The sequence below is a fragment of the Balearica regulorum genome, chromosome 7 (assembly GCF_011004875.1).
Source record: "Balearica regulorum gibbericeps isolate bBalReg1 chromosome 7, bBalReg1.pri, whole genome shotgun sequence".
Taxonomy (NCBI): domain Eukaryota; kingdom Metazoa; phylum Chordata; class Aves; order Gruiformes; family Gruidae; genus Balearica; species Balearica regulorum.
The window spans coordinates 4,319,613-4,334,989 of NC_046190.1; the positions used below are offsets into that span (position 1 = coordinate 4,319,613).

At 42.9% G+C, this 15,377-nt stretch overlaps 2 protein-coding genes across 7 annotated transcripts in view; one reads left to right on the top strand and one right to left on the bottom strand.

The window, feature by feature from the left end:
- FAM53B (family with sequence similarity 53 member B) overlaps positions 1 to 15,377 on the top strand; it is a 527,638-nt gene that overhangs the window by 118,994 nt on the left and 393,267 nt on the right. The gene's annotated exons all lie outside the window — the stretch shown is intronic.
- Positions 1 to 15,377, bottom strand: part of LHPP (phospholysine phosphohistidine inorganic pyrophosphate phosphatase) — a 92,147-nt gene that overhangs the window by 66,875 nt on the left and 9,895 nt on the right. For all 3 annotated transcript variants that reach the window (XR_012836280.1, XM_075757683.1, XM_075757682.1), the window contains exons 2-5: positions 11,656 to 11,843; positions 10,804 to 10,957; positions 7,104 to 7,167; positions 5,841 to 5,933 (exon numbers count right to left, since the gene is read on the bottom strand). Coding sequence is in view for 2 of the 3 variants with exons in the window: in XM_075757683.1 (XP_075613798.1) it covers positions 5,841 to 5,933; positions 7,104 to 7,167; positions 10,804 to 10,957; positions 11,656 to 11,843 (499 nt within the window). In the remaining variant the exon portion in view is untranslated. The remainder of the gene's footprint in view (positions 1 to 5,840; positions 5,934 to 7,103; positions 7,168 to 10,803; positions 10,958 to 11,655; positions 11,844 to 15,377) is intronic.

Below are 15,377 nucleotides of genomic sequence, written 5' to 3' on the forward strand. Positions count from 1 at the left end.
CTGCAGATGAGCAGCGATGCCTGTCCAGGCCAGCTTGTGGCATACGCATACAAAAATGTACTCCAGCCCCCGGGGATTTCACAGATTTACTATCGGTGAAGGGCAATAATCACTAAAGGAGGAGCAATTATTCCCAAATCATTTAGGATTTAAAAAATCATTGGCAAGAAGATAGAGGTCAAAAGGTGCACTGTCAAGGGAAATAAAAAAACTCTACCTGTCAAACCTGGGTTTAACTTCCTCTCTGACTGCAATATGGTAAGAAGAGAGAGAAAGATATAAAACTGAAAGGTCACATACCCACTGAAAGCAAGAATTAAAAGATCCCCGTTCGTGTTCACATTTTACACAGGGATCACACCATTAATCTGTTCAATTATTCTGTGGAAGTTACTTTTTTTTAGATCGGTTAAAAATTTACTAAAAAGAAGGGCAAAATGCAGTAAGACAGCCTCTCTGGTTTTAAGACAAATCATCAAATGATTAAAATGGGCATAATTTATATTTTCCTGAACCGTATAGCAGGTGAGAGATGGTACGTGTGGTTGTACATATGTAGTAAATAAAGCACACGTGTGCCAACGCCGAGTGAAGCCTCTTGGAGTCCCCATCAAACCCAACCCAGACAGGCAGCGATAATGGAGGGAATGAACACGACCTCCAAGAATTTGGGACTGGGAAAGCACAATATAATCCCTGCTGGACAAAAGTCTGTGGCACAGAAATCACCATCACCAATCTTACTGGTGGTGTCTGGTCCACGGAGCCAGAGCTGAATGGAGCTGGGGACTAACTCCTCTTATCCACAGAAGCAGCCAACACTAATGAGCCTTCAGAGATGCTTCAGAAAGTGGTGAATGGGAACCTCAGGTATTTTTTGCCTGCAAACAGGGTTTTAGTATTCACTAAAATCACAGAAAAAATGTTTAATCAGAAAAGGAATTACCGAGTAAGAAAATGAAGTAGAAAGACAACAATTTCTGAACTACCCAGCCATGCTCGTGTTGCAATGCGGCGGTTACTAGGACAAGCTCAGGTGAGGTACTTGGAGGCTGAAGTCTACGGAGGATGCACACAAGGAAGAGTGCAAACTTCTACAGAACATTTAACCCAGGGAATGTTTCTAGAGTCAAACATATTTAAGCCTAAGCAGATTTTTGCTACAGGTTTAACAACTTTAATCAAGCTAAATGCACCAGGGACATGAGGAAACAAAGCTTATACACAAAATCTGGATTAATGTATTAAACCCCTTTTTACAAGAAATACGATGCATTTCCTTTTCTCCTTATGCTCCTTGGCCCAGCTGGCAATCTCCTAGGCTGCAGGATCCTGTATTACTGTTAATCATGCTTCTATCTCGGAACCACCAGCCACGCAAATGCCAAAGACGCAAAGGGCATCGCATGTGGCCTCTGACCTGGGAGAAACTGTACAACAAGCCGGGTGAAACAAAGAAATATGTCACACCTCCAGGGCAGATTTCCAAAGGCTGCAGGGCCAGCCAGGTTTCGATAAGCTTTCAGCAGGACTCGAAGCTTGAAATTTCACTCTTCTTTCTGAGATGGAAAAACTTCCCCCATCGTGGCCGGGGAGGGGACGCCGGTGTGGTGGCAGATCCTCCGTGCCACTGTCGGGGTGACCTCCCTCTGCTCTCACGCGCCACTAACTCCCACCTGAGACTTGCAGGTGGCAGAAATGAGAATTGGTTAACTACCAGTAGTTTATGCACTCCAGTATGACCTGCCATAACTCCCATTAAAGCAGGACAATTTGCTACAGAGAGAACTTTTTATGATTATATAAAACTACCGGAACCTTAACATTATCTAGGTTTTATTGTAAAGCTGTAAAAATCACCCACTGTTACAGCTGCCTTAAAACATATGAATTAGGCATTTCAGTAACCTTTAAGATGTGTTATTCTTTGTCATATTACTGAATCATAAGATAGGTCTGGTTACCTCTAAGAGGTTTAAATTTCCAATCTATTAAAGTAATACCGGCAATCTGTTATTTCTAGGCCATTGAGGAAAGGTTAAAATGAAAATTGGACATTGGGGAGTTCCTCCTATTCTAAGTGCAGGTTGAAAACATCTCAGCAGCAGAAGGCAAAGTCAGGGTCTCGGCAAGAAGCAGTTATCAAGGGAAACGACTGGTGATAACTTTATTGATTAAAGCAGCTTGAGAAATTTAAGATTTGCCACTGTCTAGAATTATTGTGGTGAGACAGCTTTATTAAAAAGGTATTTTTCATTAAAAGTCAGGTGAAAGAAAATTGTAGTATGTTTTTCAAAAGCACAGATCATCTAATATGGTTTAATGATGGAATGGATTAGATGCATTCCACAGGCGGAATACATTATCAGCAAACATTTTATAAAAGTAAAGGCAAGTAAAACCAGTCCTTGTCATGTCTTTACAAATGCAGAGAAGTAAAGCTCATTCAGGAGACAGATTAAAACGTAATATACAGTGCATTACCAAGGAACTCACTGAACTGCAGATACCGAGTTTTTATTACTATGTATGATGAACTAAAACAACCTGCAAATCCTTCTCAAAAGAACATTAAAGTTGCAAGGTCAAGCACTCAAAAACTAGGAAAATATGTTAGAATAAGGTAGTTTGCTCTGCTGTAATTTGTTCCTCCTGTGCATGTGCATCATGATCCAGGTTTTAACTCCAGCAGCATGGACTATTTTTCCCACAGTCGAAGCATGGAGTGCCTGGTGCCGTTGTACAGCGGTGTCTACTGTGCTCCTCCTTGACAGGCACAGACTCCCTGCATCTCGAATCTCTCTGAACACAAGGAATTACACCTACAGACTAGCCATACGACTACAACAAATCGATGGCATTTAACACTAGAAACTACATGGAAAAAAAAAAATCTGTGTCAAAATATAAAGTTAGTCACTAGTAGCACTATGAATATCCAGCAAATAGCAGAGAGTGAATAAATAATAGTCTCTGCTGGGGACTATTACTGCTTTTCCGTACCAAAAACAAATCTTCCTGAAGTCGATGGGAACCGCTCACTGAGGCTCACCCTATGGGACCATTTGCTGGCTTGGTGATGCATTAAATCAAATTTTGGTCCCTGGAGCAAAGTTTCTGAGACAGGAGTCCTGGTGTCCTGTCGCATCCCTGTAACGATACCTTCCCTCGGTGCCAGGGGCTGACACGGTCTTGGCATGCTGTGAAAAAGAACGTCTGAGGACAAGCACACCATCCTGCCTATGGAAAAGGCAATGCCACTACTCAAGGATAGAAAACCCAAAAAGAGCTCTTCCCTTCTGCACACTGTTTGTTTCCAATGTAAGTAGAAAGGAAACACAAACCTTACTGGATCTGATTTAGACAAACTGTATACAAGGGCTGAGTTCTGTGAGCTGTGGTTTTGTTCTTTGTTCTTTTTTCCAGCTACTTTTTCCTCAGATGCCATTCTGTGTCTGAAATGGATTTTTTGGTTTGTTGGTTGGATGAATGGATTGAATAATTGCCCTGGCTGTACCTGGGATATTACATTCAGGCTGAGCTATCTTGTTCCTGGGAAGATATCGACAAACTGAAGGGAGTAGGGAAAAGACCACCGCAGTGGGTGAGGGTGCAGAGGAACCGAATCACAAGGGAAGCTGCCGAGAGCTAACCACACAGTTTTAGTAAGAGACAACTACTGTAATGATAACAAATCTAGAGATAATTGGAGGGAGAAAATATCCAGGAAAGCAAGCTGTTATTTTGGTTGTTACCTGGAGTAAAACTAGAAATAAGGAGATGGAGTTTAAAAGGGAAGCATCCCAATGAATCTTAGAAAAAGCTGCCTGCCCACAAGATCTACTCAGCTGTGCACTCCATCCCTAGGGTACTTACAGAAGCCTGGTTGTTTGGCTTACTGAAAACTACTCCGGACAAAACATTAATAAGTGTGAAGCAGGGAACGCTCCTGCACGGGGAAGGAGATGGATGAGATGGCCTACTAGGTCTTTTCCATCTCCCCACTCTATAATAAAGTAAAACCCAAGCACATACTGAATTACAGGGCCATAATTTCATCTCCAGGCTCTCGGGACCTACAAGCCACCCAAACTTCACTCCTGTTGTTTATAATGTCACCAAAACCCCCTGATGGAATTATTACCTTGTAATTCACTGCTGTCTGTGAGACACCTCATACTCATCCTTATGTCCTGTGTGACATAACAAATCAATAAAAAGGATCTGGGCACAACTACAGAGAGGGGAAGAAATGGGCTGCACTAAGTAAGCAGACAGCATCACACATTCAGCGTGTTTCTGGAAAGCGCGATGAATCCAATAACACAGGAGGAGTTTTTGGGTCAGTCAGTGCTTGCTGTTCACCTAAACTAGAAAATATTTTACTTCTGCCTTTCCCTTTTACTAAAAAAAGGTAGCTAGTGTGACACCAAAGGAAATAAACAACATTTTGGCTGCAATTCCATCGTGCTGCAGCCTCCAGTCACCAAGCGGACTGCCAGGCATTGGGGCACCTCTCATCTTGTGAGGCACAACATTGTCCACAATTCCTTGGGGAACCTAACTTTTATTCTTTTGTATTGTTTTCTTTAGCCTCCAAATAAAGGAATTTCACAACAGAAGTGCATGTTCTTTTGAACTATATGGTTTGGGAGGAAGTTGAATAAGAAAGCACAATACAACAGTAAAAGTAGAAGGAGAAATTGCAGTAGAGAATCGAGGGATAGATGGAAGACTCTAAATTGGGTAGAGGTATGGATGGCATAAGTCAGACCAAAGAGAGACAGACAGGAATGAACAGGGAAATAGCAGGCAGTCAAAAAGAACCCTCAAAAAAGCAGAGAAAATAATGTCATGCCTGTCAGGAGGGAAAGAAGTATGCATACAGAAGAAGACATTCAACAGGTCCCCACTTCCGAGCGTTTCCCCTCTTGGCTGTCAGTCCTCTTTTGTCTGCTTCACTTTATTTGATAGAATAGTATCCTGGTTTCAGCTGGGATAGAGTTAATTTTCTTTGTGGCAGCAGGTATAGTGCTGTGTTTTGGACTTAGGATGAGAATAACGTTGATAACACACTGATGGTTTGGGTGTTGCTGGGCAATGTTTACACCAAGTCAAGGACCTTTCAGCTTCTCACACCTCCCTGCCAGCCAGGAGGCTGGGGGTGCCCAAGGAGCTGGGAGGGGACACGGGCAGGACAGCTGACCCAGCTGGCAAAAGGGATGTTCCATACCATATGACGTCATGCTCCATATATAACTGGGGGGAACTGGCTGGGGGCTGGGACTGCAGCTCAGGAACTGTCTGGGCATCAGTGGTCTGCGGGTGGTGAGCAATTTTGCTGTGCATCACTTGTTTTGTATATTCTATTATTATTACCATCTTCGTTTTCTGTTATATTAAACTGTCTTTGTCTCAACCCACAAGTTTTACTTTTTTTCTTTTTTTCCCTGCAATTCTCTCCCCCATCCCACTGAGCGGGGGGGAGCGAGCGAACGAACGGCTGTGGGGTTGTTGTAGCTGCCTGCTGGCTAAACCATGGCAAATGGGTAAACATGGGGAGGGGGGTGTCCCCCTGAAAGATTTTTTCCAACTTTTTTTTCCTTTTTTTTTTTTTTTTTTTTTAATACTTCATAGGAAGATCCTGAATATAAATATTTCTTCGCACCATGTATAACACACTGGATCTGGAAAAAAATATTTGTATATCCACCCACAGTTTACCACCTCCTCCTGGCTACAGCTACTTCTACAACTTTCATGAATGACAGGAAACCAAAAAAAAAAAAAAGAAAAAAGCGTCACTGGGCATAACTACATGGCACAATCAGAAACCTTACCTGCTGTGGTGGAACTCCCATTTCTGCTAAGGCTGACTCAAAAAACATTTTTGCTGGTTTTCCCACTACCTCAGCTTGAACATCACAAGCATACTGGGAAAAAAAAGAAGAGAAGGACACACAAAAAGTGCTGATCAGAAAAAGATTTCTTCAAGTCCATAAGTCCAGTCAACTGTATAAAAAATATGTGATTATTGATTTTTGCCCTTAAATGACACAGTGGATTAGTGGGTGAAGGTGAATATCAGAGAATTTGGGTAACAGAAATGTTGAATGTTCTCTGGCAGGAGAAAGTCCTCCTGAAACATCTCAGGTTACAAACCTGTTACATTCTCTATCACGAGAGCAGTCTTCAGACTCAGTCCTAATATCACTCATTTTTGTAAGAGCATCATACTTAGGGAAATAGCAAATATCCTTCATATGAAATGATCAAAAGTACTGGAGGACCTTAAAAGATGTAGAGGGTTTCTTCAACCACCTGGCATATTTTTAATGATTCAAGGAACCAGCCAGATTTGAAAAGTTTTATTTTCCTGCAACTAAATATCAGTACTGTGCTGAAAAAGGTGTTTCTAGCTTGTTCCTAGACAACCAGAAGCCTGAACTTATCTGGGAGGCAACAACTCTCCCCAAAACTCACATAGATACAAAACAATATGCAGCAAGCATGCATTATATCCACTATCTTCTGTGCTTAGATACTACCCTACTTTGCTTTATTCTCTGCATTCACTTTATTTAATACCTCTGCAAGAATAATGACTCCCTCCTTCTCTCACCCTTAGGTTGGCTTATCTATTGGGTTCCAGTTCTGCACAGACTTAATCAGGCTTAAAACCAGGATTGCACTTAAGTATCTTGCTGAATAAGGGCCTTTTGCTGGAGATGGTTAAGGGCGAGGGCCATGTTAACAATGCCACACTGAACGTAAAACGGACCTTCAGTTTTTCTTGGGTATCTTACAGACAACATTCCAAGGTTTTCTTTTCTGACTCCTTCTTTCAAGGACCTCACTTCCCATAAAGGTACCACAATAGCAAAAGTTTATTTTAAAAAAAGAAAAAATGAACGAAGCCAGGAAAAAAAAAACAAAAACAAAAAACAGAATCCATCTGTCTTTAGAATGCAGCAAATGGGTTTCAAGCTGTGGAAACTTCCTCCACCAAGGTGAGTAATTACAGAAGACAACCCATATTTATACCAGTTACTCTTTTAACAAGGTGCACAGAGCGAGTAAGCATAATGCAAGCTATAAAATACCTCTAATGCCTTCATATATGCTCCAACATCAAGTTTCAGACCATCAGTTTCTTTATAGTAGCGTCTGGAAATGAAAGTGATAAAGTTCCAATGAAATGGCAGTTAAATACAAAGAAACCACATTTTATTATTTCTGTGCCTAAATAGATGTCCATCTGGCTTCAACAAAAAGTCAAGTCATCAGAAACTCTGGAGCCTTAATTTAACACCAGGAATTAAGTAAAGGACGGGCTCAGTACCGTGCAGTGCTGGGGAAAAGATCTCAGACCGGATGCCCATCTGGCATCTGGGACACAACTCCACTGGTTCAAAGGGATTTCAGCTAGCTTATATCAAGGATGAACTTGGCCTGTGTTTTATTGCACAGAATATTAGCTGCTCGCAAAGGACAGCAGTTACATTACTCTTCCTTTAATCAGTGACAGAGAGCCCTTGGCAGACAGGAGATGAGGGCTGGCACCAACCAGCAGCTGTAACACCTTCTTCGGTGTATCTGGAAGGGGACCCCAGGCAGCTGACCATCATTACTTGTCACCAGCCTCCCACATGAGGAAAGCCAGGACTCTGTTTATCAAGGTGAAGAAAGCCTTCCAAGGTAAATTTTGTTGCTTCTAGAAATGTTCCTATTGCCATGGAGCTCACTGAATTTGTTAGTATCTTTACAGTGTTTTTCTGGAATAGCAATTCACACTAACACAGGTCTTCCAAGTTCTCCTGATCAGAGCAAAGACAGGTTTCTGTATGACAGGAAAAAAAGGTAGGATGAGCAGTCAGTTAAGATTTTATGCCTTATCCTTCTGCCATTTTCGATTATTCAGCACAGCCTCCCTTTAAAATGACCACTTGACCTTTGCTAGAACAGCCATTAACCTTCTATAGTCTAGCGTAAACAGCTTAATTTTCTGACAGTGGCATGACAGAAGAAATTACAAAGCCAATTCCCACTCTCAGCCCAAAACAGATGCTAAATGTAAATCACTCCATTTTCAGGAGGAGGGCATTCTGCTTCAGTGACTCTGACACTTTCGTTTTCTATGGAATGAACTAAAACTTCAACCAAAATCAACCTACTTGCCCAAGGTAGGCACCTTGTTAAGGTCCATCCAATTACACTGATTCTGCACGTTAAAAACAAAGTTGGCTTGTGGCTGGGTTTTGTACATGGCCCTTTGCATCAACAAGGCTTCTCTAATTAGGTGAACAATTAATCCAATTATAATCTCCCTTCTTTGAGTCCAAGAACTTACCTACCAGGGTAACTCATTCAGTAATTCCTGCAAAACTCAAATTCACAGTATCTAAATGATCAATTGTAAAAAAAAAAAAAATGCTCATGGTGAAAACTGAGCTCAGAATATCAAAAAATGGATATTTTTAAATGAAAAATAACCTTTCAAAAAATAACAGCAGGTCTGCTTTAGAGCTGTCTACAACAGTGAATGAGTAAATAAATATGTACTTTTATATGCACAGGGTACAGAGACATTTCCGTGCTGCTCACATTGCAAATCTTAAACAAAGGTTGATTCTATTTTTCATTTTGAAAGATAGTATTACGTTAACATAAAACTTGGCTATTTTACGTACATTAGCCCTTATACTGTTGGCTCGACATTTTCTCCTTATCCTTCTAACTGGGAAACAGTACAGATTTTTCACCTGTATTGTAGGATCAGAGCACGTGAGTGTCACGTAGGGCAACACAATGGATTTAACTGCTCCTTCCCGCTGATAAGTTCTACCCAGCTGGATCAATAACCCACAAACTAAGAAGGGTTTTCATGCCCATTACGGTCTATTGAACCACTGAAAAAAGTTGTCACTACAGTCTTCTCAAGCTAAACATGCATAGTCTTTTTGAAGCCCATATATCATACAACAGATAAGAATAACTCCTTCAAGGCCATTGGGATTTCTCATTATTCAGCCCTGGCATTAATAACGTCCTGTTTAAAATCTCAGTACACAACTAACTGAATTGTTTTTAGGAAAAAATTCAAAATCCCTGACTAGATTTTTCCTGCATGCGAAAAAAGGAGGTTAAAATTTTCCTTTAACTTTCAGAGAATAATTAAAAATATCTTTTGATATTGAAATTATCAAAACAATTGATCTATCAGTTCAAAAGCACAGTCGTGTTTGCAGGTCTTTGTCACAGACACCAGCCCAGCTGTTTCTCATACATCCTTGGGCTCTCCCCTTAGGCCTTCTCACCCACCGCGCTCTGCTCACAGCCAGAGGAACATCCATCCCCAATATACTACAGGTAGAGTTTGCACATTGCAACTGCTTTCAAAAAATGCTAGAATTTCTATATTAGCAAATAAAAACTCTCTTGGCTTCTTATTCCTGATGTATAGCAACTTTCAAGCCACCCATATGAAAGCGCTCCCTTACACAGGACGTTTTCATACATATGAATCAACCTGTAAAGATGCTAATGCCAACTTTCACACATGGCATCTTTAAGTACCACCCAAATAGTAAGGAGGCATTTACGTGACACAGGCCATTAGCCACATCCATTATCACATCTCAACCACTACAAATGTGGGCAGGATTCGAACCTGGAAGAAGAAACCTGGCTGACTGCTGGCTGAAACTGAGAATTTTTGGACCACCTGATCCTCCTCACCACTAGTAACTTCAGGATGCTGAAAGATCAAACTGCATCACAAATCCACACCAACAGCCTTTCATCCAAGCATAGCCTGTTGGATTTTTTTGTTTGTTTGGGGTTTCTTTCACTATTAAAAATCATTTCTTTTCAGTTCAGACGGGAACTTATGGCTATAGGCAGCAGTTAAATCAACAGTTCTCATCTCAGATCTTGCAGGGGCAAAGAAAAAAAGACAAGCAGTGCCTATAATCCTACTGGCCTCCTGCAATACTCACACACATCAAAATCGAAAATCTCCATGATTTCTATGGGTTTTTTAAGAGGCTCTCAGACTTGCTCTTAGAGCAACAAAAGTCCTTTTCCCAGTGGCTTCCAAAACTACAGCTATTTAATCCTCCCACCTGCAAATATATGGATTGTTTCACCAAGGTCTAGCTCACACTTGAACACTGATTTTGAAGGGCTGGAGGCTGGCATTTGCTGTGCTTACACACCAGGGCATCTCCAGGTTCTCTAAAGGCTGCTACAATTCCTCCTCAGGAGAGCAGCTATATCTCTTACCCTCTAGCACTCGATGTAACACATCCACACAACTGCTTACGCTGCACCGTCTACAGAAAAAAGACCACCAACAGCTGAAATTCAACAGATGCCTCACCCAGAGACCCTACTGATGAGTATTTTCAAAGTCAACTGGAGGATTCAGCATGGCAAATGCAGTGACTTCCAGTGCCCTTTGAATCCTGCCTCAGCACAGGGCTGAACTGTGGCTCACAGGGAGCGTCCATGCCACGTCCTTTTACAGACCTATTTCAGTGTAATCACCTCAGTTTTCCCTTACACAGACTACAAGTGACTCAGGACATGAGGCCAAGTTAGGTGACTGAATTATCGACAGAGGATCCTTCATTAACAGATACCTGAGCAGATCAGTCTCCCAGTCCAGACGCATAGATTAACTGCTTAAAAGTTGGTAGTGTCAATGCCCACACCGATACCTGGCCTCCATAAGTACAAAGACAATAGGCAAAATTAAAAAATATAGAGACTAGAAGAAGAAACAAACAGTGCTTAACTCACCCTCTGCCAAGGGAGATCAAAACAGGCTTCTCCATCCCGATCAGAACTCGGAAAGCTTCATTAAGGTTTGCATAGGTGAAGTTTTCTGCTGCGTCTCCGATAACCACACAGTTTGGGTTTGTTTTATCAATCTCAGCAAATTCAGGGATGAGATCTACAGAAGGAGGAAAAAAAAAATAAAATCCACAAATCTCTTACTATTTCAGATCCCACTGGAACTGACCGTTTTCCCAGATTTGTGTTTCCCTTCATTCATTCCCTAACACATCAAAAAGAAAAATCCAAGTCTGAATCAACTGTTCTCCAGATCCCTTCTATTCCTGCCTCGATCCTGCTATCCATCTGTCCGACAACAAAAAGCAAAATAAATCATTTCCCACCCTTGCCTTAGCTCCCACCACCCACTCTCAGTTATATCTCTGCTCGTCATATCCAGGCACCTAGACCCGAGGCAAACTCCTGGGTAGTTGAATGAAAACGTGTAATAGCAAGGGCAGGATCCACCTCCTTTCTCCGTACCCACACTCTACAGAAGAAAATACTTAAACTTGAAACCTCTGCAATGTTAACAAAGGCAATGTAACATCCTGCACAAGACCTCACCTATCTCCTACTCTCTGTCCTTAAGCAGCAGACTCCTCTGTGCACTTGCTGACCCTCAGCACAACTCTGCCTTCCCTGTACCGCTGCCACAATGCAGATCTCGCTCAGGCCAGAGTCTCATGACTAAGGAAAACATTTTTCCCTGTACAAAAAAACCAGCTGGGAGCACTTCCCCCCACGAGCTATGGGAATTCACTGCTCTATCGCTGACGCCCACATCTCCCTGGGCTGTCCCTCCACGTGTCCCACCATTGTGCACGAGCAAGTGTGGCCTCAAGCTGCGCTCCTTCAAAATGCGGCAGGCAGCCGGTGCTGGGGCAGTGACTTCGGCCACGGAGATGTCAAAGCCCATGCCCTGGAGCTTCTTCACGAACTTCTCCCGGGTCGCTTGGGTTTCATTAGTGCAGAACCGCAGCTTCAGACCAGACGCTTTGATCCTGTTGAGTAAAAGCAGCGGAGGAATTAACTGGATGTAGAAAAGAAGCTAAGGGTATCAGCTTTGCTGTCCCACACCTAACTTGGATAATTACAATAAAGATGCAAAGATGAAATGCCAGAACCGTGACAAGACACACCTAAATATTGATTCTGGGCACTACAACCGCAGTCTTCATGTGCGGAGCCCCTGCCATAGCATGCAGCTGCCCTTCTGGAGCAGAGAGCTAAGCTGAACATGGCAGACCAGGCGATGCCTACCTTCCTCAGGATACCACAGCCTGTCTGGCACACGCTCCCTCCACACACCAAAAAACCCCAAATCCAGTTCTTTATCTTTAAACCAGTCCATGGATGTAGACTCACGTGGACTGACAGCACCGCACGGCCCCGTGTGCAGCACCTGGTGTGATAACACTGGCTATCAGTATTTTAACGTGGCTCTTCACCTTTCCACTTACTGATAACCTGCCGCAGTGATCTGCTGGAGGTAACAGCAAGGCTTTGCACTTCTGCACACTCCAGGTAAGAAGCCAGCTATTGGCATCATGCTCCAAGAATGATGCTTCTATTAACACAGGGGTGGATTCAGTCACATTTATCACTTAATCTCTCATAAAACACCTGTGCTGTTACTTGGTGGGTAATCCTGAAAAATACGGTACTTCAACTGATTCAATAATAAATGTTTACAGGTAAATGGCTTCTGAAGGGAAGAAAACGTGGCCCCAAGTGCCCAGAGCCAAGGACACAGCTCCTGTGGATCGGTACTCTGCAAACTCATGCAAGTCCTCTGCCTCTGAGCCACTTTATTTCCCGACCCAAGCTGTGGTGACCTACTGGGGATGTCAGGAAAAGGCCTCTCCCCCAAGGATGAGTTGTCATGTATTGAAGGACCAAAGTATTTCAAAGTGGCTGTGGAAAATCAGAAGCATTTAAAATGTATCACTTTTTTTTTTTTTTTTAAATATTTAAATATTTGTTCTGGGTTCCTTTTCTAGGGAAGATGACCCCAACCAGTTGGTGTAAACACCGAAATCAAGGTAATGCATCCTATGACAAACTTTCCATCAAAGGATTCTTAGAAATCCGGTCCTGACCAAGAGAGCCCCTTCTGCCCATTGAAACTGCACGCCAGTGTCATCTTCAATAACGCAGGTGATTCATTTCTTTCTTATTATTTGTCTTTCCTAATCATAGGTATGTGAATTATCAATTACACTTAGTGGTTAATTGCCCTTCATAAAGATAGCTTTTCTATTTTAAATTAGGCAGTTAATATATTGTAACTAATAGCATCCACTTGTACATTATAAATATATCTTCATTGATTGGAGCAGTGAATGTGAGATTCACTCACAAGTTAATGAAGCAATTGAGTGAAGAAGTGCAGGGTGTACCCAGGGAATAATTATTGTTAATGAATTATGATGTGACCTTCTCAGAACAATGAACAATTGGTGTGACAGTGGGATGACAGTATTCCACATCTGTTATTCGAAACACGGTTTCAGCTGTAGTTAAAAAGCAAAGCAGTGTAATTTGGATACATAACAAACTTTAATAGAGTGTGCTGTGGTTAAAAAAATCTTATTCTAAATGCAAAGCCTATCTGCACACTCTTCGGAAAAAAATCCCGTGATTCACGACTGCCTGGAAGCAGATATTTCTTGAATAAGAATCTATTCTTTCTCTTCCTAAAGGTCAATGAAATGAGTCCAGGAACACTAACCACCGACTCGCACAGACAAACAAACGTGTCCTCACAGGTCAGCTTGGTGCAAGCAAAGACTCAGTTTTCCTATACTAAAAATTTAACTTCCTTCTCAGAATTTTAGATGAAAAACAGAGCTACACTTCCGAAAGGCATGACCACAGTCTGGACACATCCTGGGCCACCTTCGTGGCCACCAGCAATTACCACCTCAACAAACGAGCTTAGTAAGTGCTTAGTATCAGGTGAGGTCTACAAAGAGTTAAGCCAAACTAGTCAGAAAATGAGAGTCCTCTGTTGAAACATGAAAGGGATTCTTAAAAATATCCTGGAACACTAAACAAAAAAAAAATCATCAAGAACTCCAGAGAAGACTTATTTCTACAAATATACCTTTTCAATGAAAAGGCGCCTTTTCCTTCAAAGTTAGCATCTCTAGAAAGACCCTCTGCTAGCTCTCTGCCAAATCCTTGTACGATACAGTCACTCACTGGTACGTGCATGACTATACACACACCAGGACAAATCCATTCCTCGATGGAATGGGTTACTGCAATTTCTATTGCCAGCAAGTGTGAGGGTGTTAGGAGAAGAATGAAGAACAAGATTTGTAACGTCATGCACGGAGACTGTGAGCAGACCCTGCAGGTCAGCACACAGCAGCAAACAACTTATTAACTTGGAGGTTAAATAATCAGCGGGAGCTTTTAACAACAGTTCTCCATTGCGGGGTGAAATCTGGATCTACTCGTGTTTACAGCAAAACTCTCCTTCAGTTTTCATGGTCAGGTTTGGCAGAGGGAGAAACTGAAAGAGATGGCTCAAAGGTCTCTGCGTGACGGAGGGAAGGTGCTTCGCACAGCGAGTCTATACTGCACGGGGAGCACTGCTGCTAAACTGCCCAGCTTAACGGGAAACCTCGAGCTACTGAGTGACCCAGCCACCAGTGTTCACATTTTAAGAAGTATATGCAGAGCAAGTTACTGCAATTTCTACTGCCAGCAAGCATGGGGGTGTTAGCGGAATAAAGAACAAAATTTGTAATGTGATGCCTTGTAAGATAAAGAGGAAGGGATTAGACACCCGCAAGTACAGAAGAATGAGGCAACAGCAGATGAAACACACAACATACATTTTATCAAGATCTCCAGCGTATTAGAGATTTATCAGCATCTACATTACAGAAGCACAGGCACACCCAGGAAATCCGGTCAATCGGAGCTTCAGCCGACCTCCATACATCGTGGCTGTGATAAAGATCCCAGTCAGACTCCAGAAGCACCAGAAATCAATCCTGATTAGAGCGCAAGCCGAGCACACGGGCAGGCAGCACCGCGTTCCACGCTGCAGGGACTCTGCGTGGTCCAGGCAGCTGCACGCATCCCGAGGCCGCCTCTTGCTCCCCCCGTTCGGGGCCGTCAACGGGCTCACCGTCAGACAAATCCGCTCCGTTTCCAACATGACTGCTCACACCACTCCTAACGCCCACAAGCAGGAACAGGGAAACTTGAACTTCACCTGCGTGTGGGGAGCTAGGCATGAAGGGAGAGCAGCTTCTGACCTTTTGGGGTGTCACAAGCGGCAAACTCGGCTAAAGGCACCCCTGCGGCAAATGAAACTTGTTGGAGCCCCTCTCAGAGGGGACGGCCGAGCGCGCGGGGCAGCAGGGAGCAGACGAACGGTGCAATCGCACCCCTCCAGCTCCACACCGCACAGGCTCTCCTGCTAGCACCGGCTGCCCGGGGAGCTGCCACAGCACACAGGAGCTGAAGCAAAGGTGCAAGTCACAGAAGAAACTTCCAAGCCCAAAATCGTAAGCGGA